This window comes from Talpa europaea (genome assembly GCF_964194135.1).
Source record: "Talpa europaea genome assembly, chromosome: 5".
In the NCBI taxonomy this organism is placed as follows: domain Eukaryota; kingdom Metazoa; phylum Chordata; class Mammalia; order Eulipotyphla; family Talpidae; genus Talpa; species Talpa europaea.
This window is the reverse complement of record NC_140071.1, coordinates 143,295,050-143,320,670: the sequence shown is the minus strand read 5'-3', so window position 1 is coordinate 143,320,670 and position 25,621 is coordinate 143,295,050. Positions and strand designations below refer to the sequence as shown.

At 67.3% G+C, this 25,621-nt stretch overlaps 1 protein-coding gene across 1 annotated transcript; it reads left to right on the top strand.

The window, feature by feature from the left end:
* Positions 1-1,594: 1,594 nt before the first annotated feature.
* CFAP99 (cilia and flagella associated protein 99) lies at positions 1,595-18,287 on the top strand (the record flags this gene model as incomplete). Its single annotated transcript, XM_084233046.1, has 15 exons — positions 1,595-1,705; positions 5,540-5,684; positions 6,437-6,531; positions 7,981-8,093; positions 9,386-9,563; positions 12,100-12,180; positions 12,285-12,359; positions 13,095-13,163; positions 13,350-13,438; positions 13,969-14,173; positions 16,489-16,630; positions 16,749-16,900; positions 17,051-17,256; positions 17,851-18,013; positions 18,171-18,287. The coding sequence occupies 15 exons, from the start codon at positions 1,595-1,597 to the stop codon at positions 18,285-18,287; spliced, it is 1,941 nt and encodes a 646-aa protein (XP_084089172.1).
* Between the last annotated feature and the right edge of the window lie 7,334 nt (positions 18,288-25,621).

Here is a 25,621-nt window from a genome sequence, read left to right as displayed (position 1 = left end):
TCCAGTCGAGCTTGGCCGCACCCGGGGCCTGCGGGCGCGGGCACGTGGTCTCCCGAGTCCACGCTGGGGCCCGCGCCCTCTCCCGCACCTCCATCTGCACTCCCGCTGGTCGTGGGCCGGGGCGGGGCCGGCCACCCGGTGCTCACAGCGGCCTGGTGGAGGCATGGAGGGCGCACGGAGGTGGCGGAAGAAGGAAGGCCTCGCAGGCGAGGGGGGTTGCGAGGGGCGTTGCGGGATGCCTAGAAGCTCACCAGGAGAGGAGAGCAGGGAGCCTTGGAGGTTCAGAAGGGGAGAGCGGAGCAAGGCCCCAGGCCGCCGGGGTGAGACACACTGAGGAGGTCCCCACGGTCTCACAGCAGCGGAACCTGGGGCACTGAGAGGAAGGCTGCAGACCCCCTGACCTGGAACCACGCCTCCCCCAGCCTCCCCTCCCCAGAGGGTGGCACCCCCTTCCCAGCCCCATCCATCGAGGCTCAGGCCAAAACCCTGGGTCCTGGCGCCATCCCACGCAATCCAGGCGCGTGTCCAGGGCGTCGTAGCCCTGCGGGCCATGCGGGCATCCCTCTGGCTCGCCTACACCAGGACACTCGTCCCTGATCACCAGGGCCAGCGGGACCCTCAGGAAGGCACGGGAGGCCGGCTCGCTGGCCTCTAGACATGGGGACGGCCACCAGGTGTCTGCCCCACTAGGCCGAGCGGCCCTGGGCAGTGAGGGTGTCCTGCGGGGCCAGTGCTAGCCCCCTCCCCGGCCTGGCCTCCTCCCCTGGCCTCTGCTTCGGAGGGAGCGTCCCGGCACCTGCCCTCCACCCCAGGCCTGCCCTCTGGCCTGGAGGCTGCGCGTGTGCGCCCTCCCCTCGAGGGCCCATGTCACTGTGCGCTGTGGCCTGGGGAGCCCAGGGCTGCTGGGGGTCCGGAGGGTCCCCATGGGCCTGGCTGCCCTCGGAGGCCACCTGCTGTCATGAGAGTGGGATCACGGAGCCCCAGCCGCTGCTCCCAGAGAGGCCCTCTGGACACGCGGGTCTCTTCCAGCTGGTGTGCTTCCAGGACGCTCAGTGTCCGTACAAGTCCTGGCCACTCACTGGAGACTTGCTGGACATACATCCTCTCGGGGTCTTTGAAATGGAGGGTTGTTGGGCCTGCTGATCCAAGGGTTCTCCTTGCGCCAACCTATAGCCGCCCCCCGTCTGGACGGGGCCTGTCTAGGACCCTCACCCATCCCCTGCTGGCCGCCAAGAGTGCTCAGAGACCCGCCCACGAGGTTCCTCCCCCTGGCCTGGGCCCTCCCAGAGGTCTCCCTGCCCACACACAGCTGTGGGCCCTCAGGGCACGCGGGGACAGTCTGGGTGCCTCCGTGGTGGCTGGGGGCTCCAGGGTGGGCTCTCCACTGCTGCCTGGGTCCCCGGGCTGCAGAGGCAGCAGTGCAGGAGTTGGGGCTATCCCCCTTCCAGCCAACACTCGCTACCAAGCGAGGACCCCAGTGGACATCCTGTGGGTGTTGCTGAGGGTCTGTGGTGCTCCTGCCACCCTCCTCGGGCAGTCCGAGGCCGATGGGGTGTGACCTGTGACCTTGGTTTTCAGGGTCCGGCCCAGGAAGATGGCCTACTACGGGAGGTGCCTGGACGCCGTGAGGGAGCAGCTTGGCAAGTTCAAGGCCAGCAAGGACAGCCCGGAGCAGTTCCTGGAGGCCGCGGCCAGCTCCCTGCAGGTAGGCGCCCGGCCCGCCGCAGTGTCAGGTGCGCTCCCAGCAGCTGCCTTCCTCGGGCCACCCTGTTGCCACCCAGCTGGGGAGACTGGGAGAGCCCCTCGTGGTCTCGGGGCACTCCTGCCCCCAAGAAGGCCCCTCAGGCCACCTTTCGAGAGAAACGCGTAGCTCAGATCACGTCCTCGCGGGCACAGGGGGACCTGCTGGCTGCACGCCGACTCCTGGGCCAAGAAGACATCCGCAGAGCCAGGGACTGCTGTGGAGCCTGGGGGTGGGGGGGTTGTGGGGTCACCTGGGCCCCAGGGCATGTTGAGGTCCTAACACCGCACCGGCCTTACCTGGCTAGGAAACAGCACCTTTGTTGGTGTGATTAAGCTGCAAGCCTGGGGATGAGACCATTCTTTTTTTTTAAGATTTATTTATTTATTTATTTATTTATACAAGCACTGGGCACAGTCAGAAGCGCGGGAGGGTGAGAGAATCCACCAGAGCCAGAGCGGGGAGCAGAGCAGGCAGAAGGACCGAAGCACACTGCTGAGGGGAGCAGCGGGCGGCAGGAGAGGTCTGCGCGCCATGCGGGACCCTCCTCCGGTGGCCGGGGAGCAGCCGGGGATGGAACCGGCGCTGCAGAGGCTGCGGGCAGCTTCGCAACCCAGCGCTCAACCGCTGCGCCACCGGGGAGGCCCAATGAGACTATTCTTGATTCAGAGTGGGCCTCACGAGAGGAGGGACACAGGACAGAGACCCCGAGGGTGTGTCTGGTGGCCGCGGAGCTGGGCGACGGCGCCTGCGGGCAGCTGCAGGGAAGATGGGGCAAGCCCTCCCACCCCGGGCAGGAAGCAGCTGGCCACGCCGCCATCGCGGACGTCCAGCCTCCACACAGGCCTTCCTGGTGTTTCCGCCGCCGCCGGGCTGCGGGGTCTGTTCCAGCAGAGCCTCCTATGGGTGCTGCGCGGCGCCCGGAGCTGCTGCGCAATGCGGGGTCCGCGCGGAGCGGAGGGGCGCCTGTGCAGCCGGGCTGACCTTCCCCAGGGCGCGCACGTGGCCATGGCCTTGGGCAGAGTCCTGGTCGTGGGCTGGGTCTGACAGTGGGCGGGGCCTGGATGTGGGCGGGGTCCTGATCGGGGGCGGGGCCTGGCCTGGGCGGGGCCTGCCATGGGCGGGGTCCTGGTCGTGGGTGGGGTCTCGTGTGGGCGGGTCCTGATCGTGGGCGGGGCCCTGACAGTGGGCGGAGCGTGGGCGGGGGCTGGTCGTGGGCGGGGCCTGATAGAGGGCGGGGTCCTGATCGGGGGCGGGGCCTGGTCGTGGGCGGGACCTGGCTGTGGGCGGGGTCCTTATTGAGGGCGGGGCCTGGTCGTGGGCGGGGTCCTTATTGAGGGCGGGGCCTGGTCGTGGGCGGGGCCTGGTCGTGGGCGGGGCTGGTCGTGGGCGGGGCCTGATAGAGGGCGGGGTCCTGATCGGGGGCGGGGCCTGGTCGTGGGCGGGACCTGGCTGTGAGCGGGGTCCTTATTGAGGGCGGGGCCTGGTCGTGGGCGGGGCCTGCCGTGGGCGGGGGCCTGATCGAGGGCTGGGCCTGACCGTGGGCGGGGTCTCGTGTGGGTGGGTCCTGATCGAGGGCGGGGCCCTGGCCATGGGCGGGGTCTGGTGTGGGCGGGGTCCGGTATGGGCGGGTCCTGATCGGGGGCGGGGCCCTGGCAGTGGGCGGGGCCTGGCCATGGGCGGGGCCTGGCCATGGGCGGGGCCTGCCGTGGGCGGGGCCTGGCCATGGGCGGGTCCTGCCGTGGGCGGGGCCTGACCGTGGGCGGGGTCTCGTGTGGGCGGGTCCTGATTGAGGGCGTGGCCCTGGCAGTGGGCGGGGGCCTGATCGAGGGCTGGGCCTGACCGTGGGCGGGGTCTCGTGTGGGCGGGTCCTGATCGAGGGCGGGGCCCTGGCCATGGGCGGGGTCTGGTGTGGGCGGGGTCTGGTATGGGCGGGTCCTGATCGGGGCGGGGCCCTGGCAGTGGGCGGGGCCTGGCCATGGGCGGGGCCTGGCCATGGGCGGGGCCTGGACATGGGCGGGTCCTGCCGTGGGCGGGGTCCTGATCGAGGGCGGGGCCTGACCGTGGGCGGGGTCTCGTGTGGGCGGGTCCTGATTGAGGGCGTGGCCCTGGCAGTGGGCGGGGTCCTGATCGGGGGCGGGGCCTGGCCATGGGCGGGGTCTGGTGTGGGCGGGTCCTGATCGGGGGCGGGGCCTAGCCGCGGGCGGGGCCTGGCCGTGGGCGGGGCCTGGTCGTGGGCGGGGCCGTGGCAGCTCGGACCCTGGGGCTGGGGACCCCTGGCCGCGCGGGACGGCCGGGACGGTGGCCGGGCCCTGAGGCTGACCCTGTTCCGCGGGCGGCGCGGGCGGGCGCCGGGGCGGGCGCCGAGAGGACCCTGCGGGGGCGCAGTCGGGTCCTGCGGCCGCGGGCGGGGGTGCGGGAGCAGCGCCGGGCGTTCCCCCCCCCCCCCCCCCCCCGCCGTGACGCCGCGGCCCTGGGACGCTCGCGGGGGGACGGGAGGGTCCGGCCCGGGCGTGGAGTCCCGGCGGCTGGCGGCGGCGCGCGGGAGGCCCGGACGCTGGGGCAGGGCACCGGGGCTCGGCCCGCGTTCGGCTCTGAAGCCGGGGTTCACGGGGGGGGGGGGGGGGGGGGGAGGGGGGCTGCGGCCCGAGGGGGCCCGGTGTCCGGCCCCGCTGCAGGGCGGCCGCAGGCTCCGTGTCCGGGCAGCCCCTGGGCCTTCCCGGCGGCTGCCCCTCGCGCCCACACGCCCGCCTCTCCCGGGAGAGCCGGAGAGCCAGGCCCCGGGGTGCGCCGGGCTCCCGACCCCGGGAGGGACACGGGCAGGGGCCGCGGTGGGCCGAGACCTCGAAGCCCAGGGTCCCAGGGTTCCCTCGCCAGGGCTGCTCCCTTCAGCAGAAGCAGGAGAGGCCACAGAGCAAGAGATTTGAGCCAAAAAATAAATAAATAAGCGTAGCACGGGGCCGCGCCGGGGCCTGGGAGTTGAGTCTCCGGCTGTCATGATCCCGCCGGGGGCTGAGCCGCGGGGCCAGCAGACCTGCCCGGTGCCCGCTGCCCCCTCAGCAGTGGATTTCAGGCCACCCGCCTGCCCTGCTCCCCACCTGTCTCTGGGGAACCTGCTCACCACCTCCTGCCCCCAGCACCTCTGGCCTGCACCTCTTTTTATGCAAAATAAATAAGCAAAGAACTTACAATAAAGGCATAGTTGTTTCTATTTTTTGTTTATCTTTATTTATGAATACAAGAACTGGGGTGCGGGCTAGAGGTGCGAGGCCCTGAGCCCACTCCCAGGTTGTCTGACCCCCCGGGCACAGCCCCCTAAGGCTCCCAGGCAGGGTCTCCTGGGGGGGGAGGGAGGGGCTCTACCTCCCAGACCGGCTGGTGGGCTGCTGCGCTCACGGCTCACCGGTCTTCTTCTCTTCCTCTGGCATTTCTGCTCGTGGTGTGGGGTCGGCACTTCCCCCGTTTAAGTGCCCGGCTCATGGCAGGAGGCGCAGGCACACGGTGTCAGCGCTGTCATCTCCAGAGCTGCCCCTTCCCAAACCAGTCCTGGCCCGTCCACCCCTGCCCCCCCCGCCCCCCTCATCTCAGGGCCCTGGGGAGGACTCCTGCCCCCACCTGGTGGCCCCAGGCAGCGGCCCATGGGACTGTGGGGGATGGGCGGTCCCACTGGGTCGGAGGGCCCTGGGCTCGGCTGCCCGCTCCGGGGTCCCCAGTGAGGTGCCTGGCCCCAGGCTTGAGGGCCCCCAGCACCCACACCTGGAGGCCACCGCCCTCTCCCCGGCCCTGGTTCCCTTCCAGACTCTGGACCCCCAGAAACAGGCGTTCATCCTGGAGGTGCTGTCGGGGTGTCTGCAGTACCGGAAGCTACTGACCGTGGTGGTGGACGCCTTCTATGTGCGGGACGGCCGGCCCTTCCTGTGGGCCGACCACAGCCTCTTCCAGGGTAGGCACCAGCCCGCGGCGTGTCCCGCCCAGGGCTTCCCGGGCCCCAGCGTGCCCCGGCCCTGGCACCCCAGCTCTAGGCCAAGGCCGGCTCCACTTTTCCAGGCACTTTTGTTGGGGGGCTTTCAGGAAAAGTCCCTTTCTCGCTCAACCCCCAGCCACCCCATGCTGTGGGTGGGCGGCCGGGCAGCGTGGCCCCGAGGCCGGAGGGCCTGCGTGTGGGACCATGCCTGCCGGGTCCCTGGCCCCTGGGGCGGGCCCGGGTGGCGTCGGGATGGGCTGTCCTGAGTGCCTGGCCGGCTGCCCGCCTGGGAGTTGTCCCGGCAGGGTGGCCAGGGCTGCAGTGCCCCTGGCCTACATCGTCAGTTGAGGCAAGCAAAAGCCAGCGAGTTTATTAAAAAAAATAGGTGGGGGTTTACCAGAGAGCTCGGGGCCAGTCCCTGGGGGCTGTAGGGTGGGGGCGGGGAGCTGCACTGAGGTTTCTTGTCAGCGATGGCACAGGCCCTGCCTCAGGGGCCACCCGGCCGGGCCACTGAGGATCCAGCACTGAGGCCACTGGCCCCCGGAAGGCGCAGGCTGGGGTCGGGGTTCACTCAGCCCAGGAGGCACCAGTGTGTCTGCAAAGCGACCCCGTGAGACCCCGTGTGCGCCTCACACACGTCGTCAGCCCGGCTGAGCCTGCCGAGCCCAGCCGAACATGGGGGCCGGGGGGGAACCCGCGCCCCCTCTGAGCCGCCTCTGCCCACCCCTCAGTGATCTGCTACCTGGCGGCCTTCCAGATGGAGGAGCTGGGCTTTCGGCTCTTCTGCGACATCATCAAGTCCCAGCCCCTGAACAAAGTGTGCACGGTGAGCCCCCGCCGCTGCCCCCCAGGGCGTCCCCCCCACGGCTGCCCCCCAGCCCCGGTCTGAGCTCTTTGCCCCCAGGGAAATCTGACTCCCCTTCTGCGCGGTCCCCTGGGTGGTGATCGGCCCGGGTCACTTGCTGGTCTGGATGGGACCTCTGCGCAGCGACGGCCTCCGGAGCACTCTGGGGTCCCTGGGCTCCCTGCAGCCTCCTCCCTCCAAGCGGCGGCCAGGGAGCGTGTCCCGCGCTGGCTGGTCCTGGGATTGGCAATCTGGCCGCTGGGCTGCCCCCCATCCCGCACCCCTGCCCTCCAGGGACATCTTCTCCCGGGATGCCCCCAGGGCTGCGCCCCGCGCCTTGCTGCGGCCAGGCCCTTGCTGGGGCTCTTCTGGCTTTATCCTCGCAACCCCGGGAGGTCGCCCCTACCGGCCGCTCAGCCCCTGGAGACAACAGGAGCCGGGAGCTCGGGCGACCTGCCTGGAGTCACGCTGCGGGTGAACAGAGAACCGCCTGGGACCAGGCTTGGGGCATCACCCCAAGGCTCCTGGGCCCCCCGCAGGGAGGGTTAAAGGCACCAGGCCAGGCCCGGCCACGCTCCGGCCTCGGGACGCGTCTTCCCATGTGCGTGGAGCTGGCTCGTGCCGGCCGGTGCCAGCGCAGCCGCGTCCCCCAAGCCCGCGTGTTGCTGGCAGAGCAGCAGACCCCGCAGCCTTTCCCGCCGCCCAGGCGCCCGCCCTCAGGTGCTGCTGCTGCCCGTCCTCGTGCGTTCTCCAGGGCGGCTGGAGCCGGGCCCGTGTCACCTGGCACTGGGCTGGCCCTGGGTCAGCTGCAGGGGTCCCGGACAGGCCCAGGACAGATGCCCAGGGTGCCGGCCAGCGCAGCCCCGCCCACGCCTCCCGCCTGGGCGCACCTCCCCGGGGCCTCTGGGAGAAGAGTCGCGGATGAGGCCCACGCAGACCCCCCAGTGCGGAGATGCCAGGCCGGGTCTGCGCCACCCCCTGGGCACGGCCTCAGTCCCTGGGCGGGGCCAGCCACCTGCTTGGGGCGACAGGTCGCCTCCCAGCCCACAGGCGCACTGCCCTGGCTGCCTGGACGAGGGCGTGGTGGACACTGGAGTCCCTCCTGGGGGTGCCGGAGGGCGGGGTGGGCACAGACTCCTTCCCATCTGTCCCGGAGCTGGCTGGAGCCTGGGTCCCCACGGGGATGGATGTGCCTGTGGGCGGGCGCCCCACGTGCTCAGCGCCATGGGGGAGGCCCCGGGGTGCTGTTGCTCCCAGCCTGGTGCCCAGCCCGGCAGGGGGCCCTTCTGCTCTGGCCCCTGCCTGCTGAGGGTGTCACCGCCTCCCACCCCAGCTGCGGCTTCTGAGCGCCTCTGGGGCAAGCTCCCCCGGTGGGCCAGGCTTCACCCTGCTGGGTGGGGTCCAGGCCTGAGGCACCAGCTCCTCCCTCAGTTCCTCAGGTTTTTCTTCAACCCCTTGCACCTGTGCACGTGGATCAAGGACGAGTGGAGCCGCATCTACGACTCGGCCCACGTGAGGGAGACCTGGATCAACCCCCTGATGAGGTGGGCCAGGCTGCGCCCCCCCAGGCTGGCAGATGCAGGCCCGCCGGCCCCCTTGCTGCGCCAGGGGTCCACGGGGGAGGCAGCGGGACGGGCAGCTCCTGGGCCCCAGGCCCAGACCCCCGGGACACCTCTCCCGGACTTGTCACCCCAAAGCTGCCTTCCTGGGCCTTCCCTCGCAGGGGCGGCGGGGGGCAAATGCTGGTGTTGCTGGTGCAGGCTGGGACCTCGGGCAGGAGGAGCAGCACAGGGGCCAGGTCCAGCCCTCAGCCTCCAGGATGGGCCCAGGGGTCGGGGTGCTGCCGCTCCCAGTTCTCCTCCTCCTGATAGGATGGGGGGGGCCTCCTCTTCCCAGGGGCAGATGGACACCCTGGCACTAGCAGGCTTCTCTGTGCCTGCAGTGAGGGGCCCTGAGGCCCCGAGAAGGTAGAACCCCTGCTGTGGGGAGGAGGCCTCGGCCTGGGCAGTGGGCGTCCCTCAGCGCTGCCCCTCCCGCGGGAAGGCCCGTCTCAGCCAGCCCCACACCAAAGGGCAGGGGTGCTGCCAAAGGGGCGGGGGACGCCCTGCCCAGCCCTGCCCGGGGGAGTGCACCTGCAGGCCCCAGTCGAGGGGAGTGGGCCAGGGGTGGCCTCGGCCTCGGGACGCTGCTCGGTCTGGTGGTGGGGTCCCCTGGCTCCCGGTCCCACCTCAGCTGGAACTGGCCCCATCACTGACCTCCCAGCCTCCTTCCCCACCGGCCCTCCCGAGCACCCCACTCCCTTGTCCCTGGACATGCCCCCCCCCCCCCGGGCCCGTGGCCCTTGGGCTGGGAATGGGGCTCCTTCCAGCAGGAGGGGACACTGGCGAGGCGAGCGACTGGGCTGTGTGCCCAGGGTGCCCAGGAAGACCTGGGCCTGGGGCAGCCCGCAAGGCCCCCCTGCCCCCAGCCCGCACCCCCACCGCACCCCCCCCCAAGCGGCCTGCGTAGCCGCCCAGCTCCAGGAGCCTCCCTTCCCGGTGCCAGCCCCTCCCCTGCCGTCTGCTCGCCCAGATTAGCTCAAGCCCCAGCTGCTGCTCATGCTCAGAGCCCGAAGGCTCCTGGGGCGGGAATCTGGTCAGCTTCCTTACCGGCACAGGGGCTGTGTGGCTCTCCAGGGCGGGGGGCAGTGCCTGCAGGGCAGCAGACCCTGGTGGAGAGTGGCGGTCGGGTCCTCTGACGCCCCCAGCCAGGGGCCCAAGCACTTGGGGGCTTCGACCGTCCTTGCCGGGCCTGCTTGGGAAGTGACCCTCTGCCGCTCTCCCCCTTTGCCTTCAAGATGGCAGCCAGAGGTCCAGGAGCTCATCAGGCAGCTGGAAGGGCTCTTGACCCATCAAGCCCCTCTTTCAAAGGCCAAAGCCAAGGTCACAGAGCCCAAGGAGTTCAACCTGACTGCCCCCAGGCCCCGGGCCGTTCCCATGCCGGAGCCAGTTCCCGAGGTGGCCAAGCCAAGACCAGTAAGTGCTGCGTCCACAGGACACCGGCCGCCAGGCAGGATGGTGGGCCCTGGCGGCCAGTGGGGCGGGCTCTCCCGGGCCGTGGCCGTGCTGGACCAGGCCCGGAGCAGTAGGCAGCCCCGCCCACCCCCCTGCTGAACCCCGGTGCTCGTGCCCCTCCTGCCCCCCCAGCGGGCGAGCGCTCATCCCAGGGACTGTCCCGTGCGCCCCAGCGGGGCGGTGACGATAGCGTCTGTTTGTGGGCGCCCAGTCTCGCCACCTGCCCCCCCAGCCTCCGCACGCTCATCCTGTCTGCCTGCAGCCGGCTCCTTCCCACGCCCAGCCTCGCTGTCCTCCCGACAGTCGGCGCTTCACCTTACAGGGAACAGGAAAACGCAGCTCCGTCTAGGTTGGGCGCGAGACTGGGGGCTCTTGTGGCCGCAGCAGGATGGGTTTCAGGCACAGTCTGATCAGGGCTCCAGCTCTGCTGCTCTGTGACTCACCCACCGTGCCCTGAGCGCCAGCAGTGGACCCAGCTTCCCAGAACTTGCCCGATTCCCCAGCAGGACTAAGGGCTGAGCAGAAGGGCAGGGATGGCACGGGGAGGTCCCAGGGCCCCACTCCTGTCATCCTTCCGGTCTTTCGCTACCTCCCTCCCCCGAGCCCCTACCTGTGACCCTCTCACCGGTATTAGGCCCTTCGGCCTCCTCCGCATTGACTTCGGCGCCTCTTCTTCGTGGCGTCAATAGAGAGCACGGCTGCTGCGCCCTTGGTGGTCTCTTCGTTACTGTTCTTCTTCACCTGGCCTGTCTGTCTGGTGCCCGTCACAGCCCTGACTCAGTGCAGCCTCCCCCAGTACCTGCTGGGTGGATGAGTGAGTGATGATGGATAATGCATGGATGGACGGATGGACGGACATGGATGATGGCTGGGTAGATCGCTGAATCTGTGGGGGGATGGATGGATGGTAATGGGTAGTGGCTGGTATGTGGATGGATGATCAGATGAATGAAGAGATGGGAAGATGGACAGACAGATGATGAATGGACTGATGATGGATGGATGGTGGATGGTGGATGGATGATGGATGGATGGATGGTGGATGGATGGATGGATGGATGATGGGTGGATGATGGATGGATGGATGGTGGATGCATGGATGGTGGATGGATGGGGATGATGGATGGATGATGGATGGATGGATGGTGGATGGATGGATGGTGGATGGATGGATGGATGGATGATGGATGGTGGATGGATGGTGGATGGATGGATGGATGGATGATGGATGATGGATGGTGGATGGATGGATGGATGGATGATGGATGGTGGATGGATGGTGGATGCATGGATGGTGGATGGATGGATGGATGGATGATGGATGGTGGATGGATGGTGGATGCATGGATGGTGGATGGATGGATGGATGGATGATGGATGATGGATGGTGGATGGATGGATGGATGAATGGTGGCTGAATGGATGGTGGTTGGTGGATGGATGGTGGATGCATGGATGGTGGATGGATGGATGGATGGATGATGGATGATGGATGGTGGATGGATGGATGGATGAATGGTGGCTGAATGGATGGTGGTTGGATGATAGATGGTGGATGGATGGGTGATCAGGGGCCTTGGAGCTGAGCAGCCCCTTATATTTCTATCCCAGCCCTCTGTCTCAGGCCCTCCTGCTAGTTGCACCTGCCTCCATGCCTGGCCTCTCCCTGGCCCCTCACCATGCCCAGCCCTGCTCCACAGCTGTGTGCCTCATGGGTCATGAGATGTTGGTGGACAGTCACCTTCCCTGGGGCCACAGAGGCTGTGCTGGACCCACAGGCTCATTCCTTCCCCACCCTGGCCTGCTCCACACCTGGGACCCTGGGTTAAGGTTGCACTCGGAGTCACTCATCCACTCCTTCAACAAGTAGCTATGGGGGCCATGTGTGGGCCAGACACAGGCTTGTGGAGCGTGCGCCCCACCGGGGGACTCGGCTAGAAAGCAGGGTCAGTACAGTGCGCACACTGGGGGCAGCGCTGAGAGGAGCAGCGAGTTCAGGGCAGAGCACGCAGCTTTGGAAGTCGCGGTTCTGGATGACGAGACGAGGAAAGGCCCCCCGGGGAAGCACCATGGGGTGGAACTGGGAGATGTGAGCAAGTAAGCCAGGGGCCTGGGGGGGCCTTCTGGAGAACAAAGCCTGTGCAAAGGGCCTGGGGCAGCGCCCTCCCCGCCCCAAAAGTGCAAAGGCTGGGGCCTTCGGAGGGGGGGACTCGGGTCCATAGCCTCTCCCCTGCGCCTCCTGTCAGCCACCCCCCCCCCCCCCGCCCAGCTGGTGTCCTCTGCCTGTCCCTCAGTGCCTAGGGGGCCTGGGGCTGTGTTCAGCCACCTGCCTGCTTGCCCGCCTTCCCCACCGCTCCCAGCTGCCCACCAGCAGCCAGCAGGCCCAAGGAAGCCCGGGGCCTCGAGGCCCTGCCTCTCCCAGCATGGGAACTCAGTCCAGCCCCGCAGGTCCACACCCTCCAAAGTGAGCCGGTGCCCACCTCCTCCCCCTCCCCAGGTGCCCAGGAGCACCTACCAGCCACCCAAAGAGCAGCGGCTGCTGGAGATGACCAGGCGGTATAATCGCCGGAAGGCTGAGGTGAGGGCCGGTCCCAAGCCTGTCCTGCCGGAGACCCCCGGGGCGGGGGTGAGGGGAGGGGCAGCCACTCTGGGGCACGCGGTGGTGACGCTCGTTGGTCACAGGAGCTGCTGCTGCAGGCGAACGTGGAGGAGCTGCGCTGTGCAGTGCCCAGGGCCCGCGGGGTGCCCCCCGAGCAGGTATTGCCCCCCACCCGGAGCACCCTGGCCCGTCGGTTGCCAGGGACCAGCGGTCCACATCACGGAAAGTGCCCCAACTGCTCAGGGCACAAAGAGCCGCTGACTGCCCCCCCAGGGTGGGGTGGGGCCTGGTGGGTGTGTCCCGGGCAGCAGGTCAGCCCCTGCACCGCCCCTGGTGTCTGGGCACCTCTGGGGGCTGCCAGGTCATCCACGCTGAGCATTTAGTGTTTCTGTGGGAAAAAACTCAAGTGCGTTTGCTACAGAGAACAGCAAAGTGAGGGGGAGTCCGAGGCCCCTCGCCCGGGGAGGAGCTGGGCCAAGCCTGCCAGCCTGCCAGGCCCGGGCGTGGCGGCCTTAGCATGCCTGGGGAGGGCCTTTCTCCACTGCTCCCCTCACTGTGGCCTGTGGTGCCCACCCTGGGGCCCCGCAGTGCCACGGGAGGCTGGGCAGGGCCAGATGACTAAGGGAGCTGCCCAGGGACTGTCAGGGGCCAGCCCCAGGGCCAGCGAGGAGACGGGCCCTGAGCACACGGTCGGGCCTCAGTGGCTGGGAACTGGGCACCTGCCCTGGCCTGCCCTGCCAGGCTCGGGGGACATGGGGACAGAGGCGCTGCCTGGCTGTGTGCAGGACAGGCAGGCGTGAGCAGGCAGTGGGCAGCTGGGGTTGGCGGGGCACTGGGTCACCTAGGGGCAGGGGGCACCTAGGGGCACGGATGCCAGGCCCTGACTCCCACAGGACTCCAAGGAGCCACAGCTCCGACTCCCACCCCGAATCCGCAGGACACCGAAGCTGACCTTCTTCAGGGTGAGGGGCTCCTGACCTGGGGGCGGTGCTGGTTCCAGGCCCTACTCCCGGGACACCCAGCTCCCAGCCTTTCTGTGGAGTGGGGGTGTGCCCTGGGGGCTGGGAGGAGCTAGGGGATCAGAGGAAGGCCTCACCCTGGGGGGAGGGCCAAGCCCCACCCACCATAGCCAGCCCCTCTGCCCACAGCCTGACGCTGTCCAGGTCAAGCTGAACACTGCTGCCATCCTGCGGGAAGGGGCCCTGTACCAGCGGCAGGTGGAGAGAGAGCTGCAGAGGTGGGCGCTCTGCAGGAGCGTGAGGGGGGGGCCCGCCAGCTGGGAGTCCCCGGGGCCAGGAGGTGACCCTGCAGGCTGGGGCCTCAGCAGCCAGCGGTGGGACCCGGCTCAGCCAGGGAGGTGGACTGGGGAGGAGGCGGCTCAGCAGAAACCCGGCCCACCAACAAGCCCCGGGCCGCCCTCCCTGGTCGGCCAGGGCTGCAGACCCCTGCGCTCGCAGATCCCGGGAGCTGGGCTGTGTGGCTGGCCAGATGGATGAGAGGATGGACGGAGGGATGGACGGCTAGGTGGGTGGAGGGATGGTCGATGGACAGATGAGTGGGCCTGGGCATGGTGGACAGACAGATGGACAGAGGAATGGTGGACAGTGGCTGAAGGGAGGCTGGGAAGGTGAGGCTGAACGGTGGGCATGCAGGAGGGGCAGGTGGGCCATGGGCCGTGGCTGCTGTTGGCTGAAGAGCAGCCCAGGCCTGTGAGGACGCTGCCCCAGGGCCCCAGCGCCGGACGCCACGTGCCTGGCCTCTTGCCAGGGTCGACAAGCTGGTGGACGGGGCCGGGGACTTCTCCGAGTTCCTCCTGTGGCAGAAGAGGATGCAAGCCAAGGACCGGGAGGAGCAGCTGGTGGCTGGCGAGTGTCGGAGGCTGCAGGGGAAGCTTAGCCATGAGGAGGCCGCGCTGGCCCGGCAGCACCTGGCACGGGAGAACAAGCAGAAGGCAGACCGGAAGAAGGAGGAGGTGAGCCGGGCTCACCCGTCCAGGTCTGGCGCTGTCGGGGGCCCCTGGCCTGCGTGGTCTGTCCACCTCCAGCAGGGTCAGTGGGTCCCCACAGCCACACACTAAGGACGAGCGGGTCTGGCGGGAGCTTCTAGCAGGCTGCCACGCGGGCACCTTGTCCTCCCCCACGAGGGTCTGGGCGTCCTCGGGGCCTGCGTGGCCCAACGTGCTGTTGCCGTGGACACGGCGCCAAGGGCCTGCCCCACCCGCACCAGAGCCACTTTGACAGACTTGCCTGTATTGATTTGTGCTTGATTTTCGGGTGCACTTGCCCTTCCTTTTCAGTTCACCTTCTTAAAAAAGTGCGGTCAGAACAATCTGGAAAATAGTTTGCAGAGAAGTCCCACCATTGGTCCTTCGGTGCTTACCTTCTTTTTTTCTCTTAAAGCATTTTTCATTCTTATTTTTTTTCTTTTTGTGTAGAAGATCTGGGGTGCAGGCCAGAGGCGTGGGAGGTTAGAGGATTCCCCAGAGACAGAGTGGGGAGCAGAACAGGCAGATCCATTGAGCACACACTGCTGAGGGGAGCAGCAGAGAGACAGGAGGGTCTGCTGCGCCCTGTGGGCAGCTCCCTAGCCGGGAGTGTGGTCGCTGCCCTGTGGCGACTCGTTTTCACCTCACCCCCCACCCCCCCGCCCCGCGCCCACTTTATGCCCCGCCAGTGTGCCTGGTCTCCACAACCTGCGCCCCCCCTTGCTCTTCTGCCTTTTTATCTTTTGATGATTGTTTTAACGGGGGCGGGGGAGGCATCTCCTGAGGGCCTTGATGTTTGTGCATCCCGCCTCGCCCAGCCGCTGCTGATCTGTGTTCCTCTTTTTGAAAAGTGCCTGTCGGGCCTTTGGTCACTTTTCAGCTGGGCGCCCAGCGGGAGGGTGGGGCTTGGGCCGGCAGGTGCCTTCCCCTGCTGAGCGCTCCTTGCTGCACAGAGCATCTTTGTTTCGGAGCCGGCCACGTCCCTCGGCCACCCGGGCGCCCTCTGTCCTCACCTGGCGGCTCCTGCCTGGGGGCCCAGCTGTCCGCTCGGCTCCTGGAGGACAGGCGGTTTTCATGAGTAAGGGGCGGCCCTGAGCCTCGGCAGCGGCGACCCCCATGGGGCTGAGACTCTGTCTTTACTCGCGGGGCTCCTCCTGCACTAGAGGCTGCCCCCCCCACCCCCGGGAGCAAGCAGTGCTGCTTTTGAGAGGCACGAGGCTCTGGGCCGCCCGGGTCCTCTCAGCTGGGACAGGTCCGGTGCCCTGGCCTCGCGGAGGGACGGCAGGGCCTGCGTCTCCCCTCGGATCACCAGAGTGTGGGTCCGCACTGCCTGGTGCAGAGGCCCCGGCACGCTTTCTTCACTTAATTCCATCCATGGCGCTTGTGGGGCTACCGGGCTCCTCGCAGAGACGTGCCCCTGGGCAGGCGCCACCCCCCCAGCCATGGCCCGCGCGCGACGCCTGCCCGCACATTCTGGCCGTCGCCATGGCCGCGTGCCCTGGCGCATCCAGTTTGGCCAGCGCCCTGCTGGGAGCAGCCCCCCTCGGAGCTGACCGCTGCATCAGGTGGACGGTCGGCGAAAACGAATTTCTCCCCAAGTTTGGGCAGTGAAAAGTTGGGAGGAAAGCAGAGCCAGAGGATCACACCCCGAAAGAGGCGCAGCCAGCCAGCAGCTGTGAGTCCTGAGCAGGCGGCCAGCGGCCCATAGGCAGGAGCCACCCGCCCACCCGACAAACAGCGTGTCCTTGAGGGGGATGCGGGCCTCCATGGCACTGCCCTGGGCCTCTGGAGCCTTCCCGACCGGGCTCGGCGACCTCCTCCACCACAGCGGCACTTCTCTGCGGAGGTGCCCAAGCGAGAGGACGGACAGACCCGGCCGCTGTGCAGGGTTGCGCCTCGCCTGCCCGGAGAGCACGGCGGCCGTCCGGGCATGGCCGAGGAGAGCCTGTCTCTGGCGGCCCTCAGGCTGGTGTGTCCCACACAGGCCCCAGGGTACCCGCCTGGCAGCACGCCCTTGCCTCTGCCTGGAGTCTGGCCCCAGAGCCAGCTGGAAGGCCCACAAGTCTCTGGGGCACACCTGGGCCTTATGAGCTCTGAGGAGGGGCTGCATGGGTCCAGGCCCACCCCCAGACCACAGGAAGGGAGGACTCAGGTGGACCTCCCCAGCAGGCCACTTCCCGGGGCCAGGGGCCTGATGACTCGCTCGGGTGGAGTCCACCCCAGGGGCGGGCAGGGCCTGGACGCCTGGTCTGCCCAGGCCCCAGGCTGCAGCGCTGCTGATGGCAGGTGCTGTGTCCGAGCAGACCGCAGGACGGATGCAGCAGCGTGCTGAGAGGCGCCTGCAGGAGAAAAGGGCCATGAAGGAGCTGGTGGAGCAGGTGATGGAGGCGCAGAAGAACATCAAGGTGGCTCAGATGAAGCTTCTGAAGGACCGACAGCAAATTGGTATGCGGGTCCCGAGCCCTGGCCCAGGGATGGCGGGGTGCGCAGGCCCACCCGGGGTGGTCCTCAGCACAGCACCCGCCTAGGCGCTCCCCCCTCAGCACCCGGCCTGGCCCCCAAGTTCAGGAGGTGCTGGAGGAGAGCCGGGAGCTGCAGCAGCGCGGTGCGGAGGCGGCCAGAGAGGAGCAGCGGCAGCTCCATAAGCGCATCTCCCAGCTGCGGGCCCTGGAGGCACAGCCCCTGCGCAAGGGCAAGCTCCTGGACCTGACGCAGGTGGGCGGCCGGCCGGCCTGCCGCAGGGAGCCTTCCTGCCTGGGGCTGGGCCCTGCCCCAGAGCGAGGGAGGCAGGTCTCCTTGGATGTGAGAGGAAGGCCAGGGGCTGGGGTGGGCTGGGCTTCCAGCCTGGGCCTCTCCTCCCTGCAGACCCCGGGGTACGGCCTGGAGGGGGAGATGTCCTTGGTGGAGCTGCGGGAGCGGCTGGCCCTGCTCAGGGAGGCTCAGCGGCTCCAGGAAGAGGAGAAGCGGGACCAGATCGTCCGGGGCAAGCGCGCCAAGAGCCAGGAGCTGCAGGATGTGGTGCAGCACATCTCCCTGTGCCGCTCGGCCATGGGGAGGGCCGCGGCCCTCAGGTCAGAGCCTGGGGGGCCCGGGAGGGGGAACTGCCTTTGCGCCCTCCTGCATGGGTTCTCCTCCACCCCCAACTGCTGCCCAGGGCACCCCGTAAGCCCCCGCCCCCCCATGCCGACCATCTCAGACAAGTTTCCAGCATGTGGAAAAGGTCAAAGGGCAGTGAGGCTCTGACACCGTGAGTGGGGTGCAGTCACCTCGAGTCTGGGCCTGGTGTGACCTTTGCTGAGCGTTTCACCTACCTGGCATCAGGTGCTGCACCCCTAAACACTTGGGGGTGCTTCCTCTGAAAAGACGACCCTGCCCCCATGAGCAGAGCCGCCGCCACGGAGGGCAGCACACAGGCCTGGGGCCGTCCGCGGGGGGCGCCACTGGGGGTTGGGGCGCAGGGCCGGCCGGCAGGAGAGGGGGCCCCGCGGGCCGGGCAGGGGCGCCTCACCCCCCGCTGCCACCGGCCTCAGCCTGACAGACGCCCCCGCTCGGTGTTGGGAGACCTCGGGCCAAACCCGCCCTCCGCCCGGGGTGGGGGGGCACGTTCCCGGACGGGGCGCCGGACGGCCCCGCGCCCGGCGGCTCAGCGCCCGCTGCGCCCGCAGGTGGGAGCAGAGGAAGGCGGGGGGCGCGGCCCCGGGGGCGCCCGCGCAGGACGAGCGCGTGCGGGAGCTGCGGCGCCGGGTGGCGGAGCGGGCGGCCGAGCGGCGCGCGCAGGCGGCCCCGATGCCGGTGCCCGGGCTGCGGGCCGCGCGCCCCAGGACGCGGGTGAGCGGGGCGGGGCGGGGCGGGGGGCGGGGGGCGGGGGGCGGGGCGGGGGGCCCGGCGGGGCGGGGCGGGGCGGGGCGGGGGGCGGGGGGCCCGGCGGGGCGGGGCAGGGCCCGCGCCCACCCCCCGCCCCGCCCCCCGCCCGCCCGGCCCGCAGGCGCAGCAGGAGGCGCAGCACTGGCAGGAGCTGGAGCGCAGCCGCGAGCGCCGGCTGCGGGCGAGGCGGGCGGGAGGCTCGGCCCGCGGGTGCGCGCCCCGCCCGGAGGCGTCCTGAGCGCGGCCGCCCCCCGCGCGCCCCCCCGCGCCCGCCCGGCCCGGGGTCCCCACCCGCCCTGGGCGCGCGGCGCGGCCCTCCCGGGGGCGGGGCGCTCGGCCTGGCGCGGGAGCCGCCGCCAACAGTGCCTGCCTTTCGTCCGGAGGCGAAGCGTGTCCCGCGTCCTGTCTTCCGCGCGCGCCGTCCGGCCTCCCCGGCGCAGGCCCGTCCAGGAGGCGCCCCGCACCGGGAAGTCTGCGGCTTCCGGGGCGCCCCCAGGGCGGGGGGGCGACTCTACGCCAGGGACCCCGGAGACCGTCCGCCGGGCCCTTCTCGAGCCCCGCGTGGTGGCGGGCTCAGCACCGGGACGGGGTGGGGGCCGCCCCCCCATCCTACCCCGAGGCCTCCGGCCCCCCCGCACCGCGGGGGCTCGCCAAGCCGGTGCCTTCGGAGCGCCCCGCGGCCGTTTCCAGCAGCAGCCTAGGAACAGGGTGGGGGCTCCCAGGTGTCAGCCCGCCCAGGGCCAGGGCGGGGGTGGGGGGGTGGGGGGAGGTGGGGGGAGGTGGGGGGAGGTGGGGGGGTGGGGGGAGGCGGGGGCTGAGCCCCGCAGGGGTGGAGGCCTCAAGGCCAGCGGCCGGGAACAATGTGCTCGGCTCCCAGGAGAGTGTGGCCGGCCCACGGGGTGGGCTGGAAAGGGCCACACAAATAGGTGCGCAGGAGAGGGCTCCCCTGCACCCACATGCAGCTTGGCACCCTGGGAGGCCGGGCGCCGGGCGCCTTTAGATGAGGGTGGGCCTCTCCAGGGACAGGAACAGACAAACGACCAGAGTTCTCCCCCAATATTCTGAACACTGTCAGACCAGGAACCTCCCCACCACCCAGGCGGCGGGAAGGAATGTCCCGCCTAAGAGTGGGAGCAGATTTACACTTAAAGAAATAAACATGGCGTCTCCCGTAGCGGTGTCGTTTGATTCAAAGCCATTTCATTTACTATTGAGGACATACATTGGTAGTCCATCCAGAGCCCCTTAGGGCCACTCAGGGCTTCAAAAGGGATATTTTAGCTCCCAAACCAAGGACCCAAAGGTAGGGAGGACTTCAGGACGAGCCTCACCCAGGAGCCCTGCCTCACATCAGGGGAAGAGCACGCAGCATCTTCACCGTCCCGCCCACCTGCCGTGCGTGGCTCTGGCTGTGCCAGTGCCTGCAGCTGTGTCCCAGCAGCCTCTTCCCTATTAGACAGGTGTCGCAAGGCCCCTAGGTGCCCTTGTGAACTGGGCAGCTGCTTGCAGCCCCCTTGAGAGCATGGGGCCTCTGCTCCTTGAGTAGGCCTAAGCCAGTGCCTGACCCGGGGCCGCAGGGCAGGCCGTGTGGATGGCGAAGGTGTCCCGGTGTCCGCGGCCCTGGCCTTGTGACCGCCTATCGAAAACCAGCGTCTCCCCCTTCTCCCCAACCTGGCTGACTTCCTTTGGCCAGAAGGGTGCAGTGGTGGCCAGGTACCAGTTCCAGCTGCAGTCTCCAGTGGCCTGGAACCCTGCCGGGCCACCGGGTGGAGAGCCATTGGAGGCCACCATCAGCCCCCAATAGGCAGCAAAGCAGCAGACCCCGATGTGTGAGGCCAGCCAGGACCAGAACCTCAACTGCCTTATGGATCCCTGCACAATATAAATGCATTTGTTTAAAGTCCTGAAGCAACAACTTATGAGGCGATTCACCCTGTGGATCTCGGCTGCTCCCTCCCTGCATGAGAGAACCAAGCTGCCCTTGCAGAGGACCAGCCAGGTGAGAGAAGGTGCAGCTGCTGCTGAGTCTCCATGGGCCACTGGGCTGGACAATTGGTCAAGGGTGCTTTCTGCAGCAGCGTGGCGGGGAGAGCCTCACCAACAGTATCCGAGGCTCATCTGAACAGGGGTTCTGTCTTTGAGGGTAGGTAAAAAGTAAATTATCAGGCCCTGCAGCAATCCAGGTTATGGCGTGAGGTCTAGGTGTCTGCATTTGGCTGTGGGCTCTGGGAGCACCAGGTGCCCACCTTTCCTCATGCAGGAGACAATCAAGGGGCACAATTAGTGAGGGAGCTGAGCATGCCGACAGAGTGCAGAGTCGGCTGCAGTGGGCAGAGGCCTTCCGGAGCCCTTCAAGAGCTTTGAGCACGGTGTTTCATGTCCTGAATACATTAACATTACAGAAGAAAACACTTGCGTTTCCTTAGGTTGTGACATTCAAGTTCCTTAATACAAGTTAATCATATAAATCTGGTCCATTTTTCTTTAAAGATTTATTTATGCATACAGCAGCCGGGGTACAGGCCAGAGATGTGGGGGGGGGGTGAGAGGATTCACCAGAGACAGAGCGGGGAGCAGAATAGGCAGACTGAGTGAAATACACTGCTGAGGGGAGCAGCGGGCATGGACAGGAGAGGTCTGCTGCGCCATGCGGGACCCTCGCTGGCCAGCTGGGTTTGAACCGGCGCTGCAGAGGCTGCGGACAGCTTCACATTGCGGTGCGTAACCACTTGCGCCACTAGGGAGGCACCAAATCTGGTACTTTTTAACTATCTTTTTTTTTTTTAATAAAGATTTATTTATTTATTTATACAAGGACTGGGTACAGTCAGAAGCGCAGGAGGGTGAGAGGATTCACCAGAGCCAGAGCGGGGAGCAGAGCAGGCAGAAGGACCGAAGGACACCGCTGAGGGGAGCAGCGGGCGGCAGGAGAGGTCTGCGCGCCACGCGGGACCCTCCTCCGGTGGCCTGGGAGCAGCCGGGGATCGAACCGGCGCTGCAGAGGCTGCAGGCAGCTTCGCAACCCAGCGCTCAACCGCTGTGCCACCGGGGAGGCCCTTAACTATCATTTTATTTTTTTTTTTTTTTTAACTTTTTTTTTTTTTTTTTAAATTTTATAGACGCATGTTTATTTATTTGTTTGTTTGTTTGTTTTGTTTATACAAGCACTGGGTACAGTCAGAAGCGCGGGAGGGTGAGAGAATTCACCAGAGCCAGAGCGGGGAGCAGAGCAGGCAGAAGGACCAAAGCACACTGCTGAGGGGAGCAGCGGGCGGCAGGAGAGGTCTGCGCGCCATGTGGGACCCTCCTCCGGTGGCCGGGGAGCAGCCGGGGATCGAACCGGCGCCGCAGAGGCCGCGGGCAGCTTCGCAACCCAGTGCTCAACCGCTGCGCCACCGGGGAGGCCCCCTTAACTATCATTTTAATTAGTCGTGTATGTACCCTTTATATGCCAAAATCCTCCTAAACATTTTTCACTTTCACGTAGAATCTAATTTTATTTTTTAGCAATTCAGTTGTCTCCCTTATCATTTAAATCCCCCTATAGATGTATTAAGTGCATTTTTCTTTTTTTTTCTTAATAGAGACATGTGTTTATATTTATTCATTTATTTGTTTGTTTGTTTGTTTTTGTTTATACATGCACTGGGTACAGTCAGAAGCGCAGGAGGGTGAAAGAATTCACCAGAGCCAGAGCGGGGAGCAGAGCAGGCAGAAGGACCGAAGGACACTGCTGAGGGGAGCAGCGGCGCCATGTGGGACCCTCCTCCGGTGGCTGGGGAGCAGCCGGGGATTGAACCGGCGCCGCAGAGGCCATGGGCAGCTTCGCAACCCAGCGCTCAACCGCTGCGCCACCGGGGAGGCCCTTAAGTGCATTTTTCTTAAACTTGTAAGTTTTGTTTAATGTCCCAAGTAAAATCACAAAATTTGGAAAATTTTCTTTCAACTTTCAACAATTTTCTATCTTTCAACTTAAAATCAAATGAGACAGGGTTGGGTTTACCTGGTCCTCACGAGGCCCCTTCTGATGACAGATATCAAACTCAGAGGTAGCTCATAAACGCAAGACAACATTAATATTCTGGTCCCACCTGCTCACTTCCCATACATGACTCAATCTTCAAGCTTCAAGACCTCCTAAGGAAACAGGGAGGGCCTCCCTGATGGCGCAAGGGGTTAAGACACAACCCCTGGAGCTGTCCACAGCCCTGACCAGGAAGCTACCCACAGGGCGCGGCAGACCTCTCCTGTCTCCCCACGGGTCCCCTCAGCAGTGTATTTCCGTCAGTCTGCCTGTTCTGCTCCCCACTCTGTCTCGGGTGTATCTTCTTACTTGCCACATGTCTGGCCTGTACCCCAGTTCTTGTATGCATAAATAAACACATCTTAAAAAATAAAAAGCATAGTTCTGCAACTGGCAGTTTTGTTTTGTTTTAAAAAAAAAAGGAAACGGAGAACTTCTCACGGCCAAGGGCCGGAAATGAAGGTTGTGGCCTGGGGTCAAGCCCAGCTCTCTCTCCTGGTTGCCAAGTCTATGCCCAAGTCGCTTTGGGAGCTGAACTCAAGGCACCCACAGCCCCAAACCCCAATGGGACCCTGCTAGGGCCGGGGACGGGCACTGTTAGTGCCCCTGGGGGCCGCGGGGGGGGGAGGCTTGTTCTAGACGAAGGAGCGGGGCACATCTGACCCGGCTCGCCGGAGGCCACAGCCACCCGCCGGCCCTCGGGGGCCCGGCCGTCTCGCGGGGCCGCGCGCGGAGCGGGCCCTCCACGGGCCCAGCCCTTCCTTCCCGCCGCCCCTGCGCTCGGGTACCCGGATGCCCGGCGGGCACGCAGCCCCGCCCGCCGCCCCGCTCCCTCGCGGGCGCCCGGGGTCCCAGCTCCGAGGCAGCCCCCCCGGGAGCCTCCCCGGCGTCCCGCTCGAGCGTGTCCTCCGGCTCCGCGGGCCGGGATCCGGGCACTCCCGGTCGCGGCGCCCCGAGGGGCTGCAGGTCAGCGGCGGGCGCCTGGGCCGAGTCTGGTTGAGCGCGGGCGGCGGGCGCCCCCCGAGACCCGGCGCCCCCCGAGACCCGGCGCCCCCCGAGACCCGGCGCCCCCCGAGACCCGGCGCCCGACCACAACTCCCGAGAGGCCTTGCGAGCGCAGGCGCCGGCCGCGCCTCTCGCGAGAAGGGGACGCTAGCGGGCGTGAGCCGGGGCGGGGCCGGAAGAGGCGCGTTTCAAAGCGGTAATGGATGGCAGTCTCCTCCAATAGGGTTGAAAAGCGGCCTCCAGCCCCGCGCTCCGCGGGGGTCGACGCGGCGGCGGCCAATGGGGGCGCGCCGGGGGCGGGGCCGCGGCCCGGGAGCGGAAGTGGGTCGCTGTCGCGGCGGCGGCGTCGCTGGAGGCTGCTGCTCGGCGGCTCCCGAGGTGCTCGCTCGCCCCCGGCGCGGCGGCGGCGCCCGGGCCGGACCCGCGGGTAGGCCGGGCTCGCGGGGGGGCGGCGCGCCGGGGCCGGGCGGGGGCGGCGGGGCCTCGCGGCCTGCGGAGGCCTCGGCGCCGCGGCCTAGGGAGCCGCCCCGGCGCGCCGACCCCGCCGGCCCGGCCCGCCCCGCCGCCCCCGCCCGGCCGGCTCCGCCGCGGCGCCGGGAGGGGCGGGCTCGCCTGTCGCGCGGGCGCGTCCGTGCGGCGCGCGCGGGGAAACTGAGGCTGGCGGGAGGGACGCGCCCAAGGTCACCGGCGCGTCGGCGGGGCGGCCCGGGCGAGCTTCCTGCCCCGCGCGCCGCCTTTGTGCGCTCGCGGGCGGGGGGCGCGGGGCGCGGCCCGAGAGCAGCGGCGGCCCGCCTGGGGCCTGGGCGCGGGCCCGCGGCCGCCCCGAGCTGCGTGGGGGGCGCCCCCCGACCCCTCGAGCGCCGCGGGCAGAGCCCGGCAGCCGCGCCGCGGCCGCCGCCTCGGTGGGCCTTGGTCGCGCCCCGCCGCGGGGTCTGCGCCACGGTCTGCGGCCAGGCCTGGGGGCTCGGGGGCGGGGGCGCCCCGGGCCGCCCCACGTGGCGCAGCCCTCCGCCGGGGCGCGGTGAGCCTGGGCCGCTGCCCCGCCTGCAGGCCTGGGCTGGTGAGTGCGGCGGCGGGGATTGGCGGCCACGGGTCCCCAAGGCGGAGAACTTGAAGGAAATCGCCCTGTTTTCCTGACGGTTTGAATTCTGCAGTGGGTGGGTTCGGGTTTATCCCGGAGGTGGGGGAGGACGGAGCGTTCCAGTACAGCGTTCCGGGACTGCCTCTTGCGGTCCCTGGACTTGAGCGCCCGGCTCTGGTGCAGAAACCCTCCTTTAGTGTGTTGTGTACCGGCCGGTTTATGATTGTCACACCTGCTCCTCCTTCCCCCGGTTTTTTCGGGTGTAGCTTTCCTAATTATCGTCTGCGCGAAATGCTGATGCCTCATGCTGCTCTGTGCTGTTTGTGTGCAGCAGTCACATCTAGTCTTTGTACATTAAAAGTGGCATTTCTTTGGCTCCCTTTGAGAAATGCGTGTTTCAATAAACTCAGCGCATTTCTGAGGTCTGTGTGCCAGACTTCTGCTCCCGCTGCAGCAGCGAACAAGCTAGGCATGATCCTGGCTCTGGTGGAGCTGAGGGCTGTTGGAATGAGATTGTGCAAGAGGTGTGGCCAGAGGTGGAGGGAAGCCGGCTTTGTCACTGAAGGGCTCGGGCCTGCCCGGAGTGAAGGTGTTCAGAATTGCCTGAGGACCAAGTGCTCGGCAGGAGGACCTTCAGATGATGGCTTGGCAAGGTGGGCAAGATTTGCGGCCTCACAACCGGTGAGGACTGGGGGCTGGTGGCAGTGGTGGCCGCAAGTGGCCGTTCTCACTGGCTCTTGAAAGACTGTCATCTGCACCCCTACTCGTTCCTGGGAAGATTTTCCTGGTGCTCGATGAAGACCAGCGCGTGCGGCCACGGCCATGCAGGCAGCGTGAGAGCAGTGTCGTGTGCTTCATGCCTGTGTCGCCTGGTGTGATTTCCAGGTGATTGACTGCATCTCCCGCTGTCCCCAAGTTCAGGGCTCTTTGAGGAATAAGGTAGCTCGCGTAGACTGTTCAGGGATGACTGAAGGTGAGAGGTAAATCACGTGCTGCTCTTGTGACTGGGCTGGTTTACCCACAGAGTTTGGGGATTGTAAAGCAAGGCATTTTGAGGTTTCCTGTCTAGAGCAGAGATCCTGCTGCACCCCGCGATCACAATTCAGGTGTGAGGAAATGTGGAAGGGGCTGCCGCAAGGCCCTGGAGCCTCCGCTTGGTTCAGGCGTGAATCAGAATTGCCTGGTTTATTGTGCGGAGCGGGGAGACCTGGAAGCAGTTCAGAATGTGTGTTATCAGCAGCCTGCACAGGAGACCGGGACCCGCAGGCTTTCTGGAGTGTTCTTTCAGCTACGGGGCTTCCTGGTGGATCACCAACTGCAGACTGTACCTCCAGGCAGCTGTATAACGTGGCTTGCTGGGTAGATTTATTTGAGGTATACAAACGTCAGCTAAGTGGCCTTAACTTGTTTCCTTTGGAGTTGTAACAGCAGCTCTTTCTGGTGTTGGAACGTGGCCCGCCCT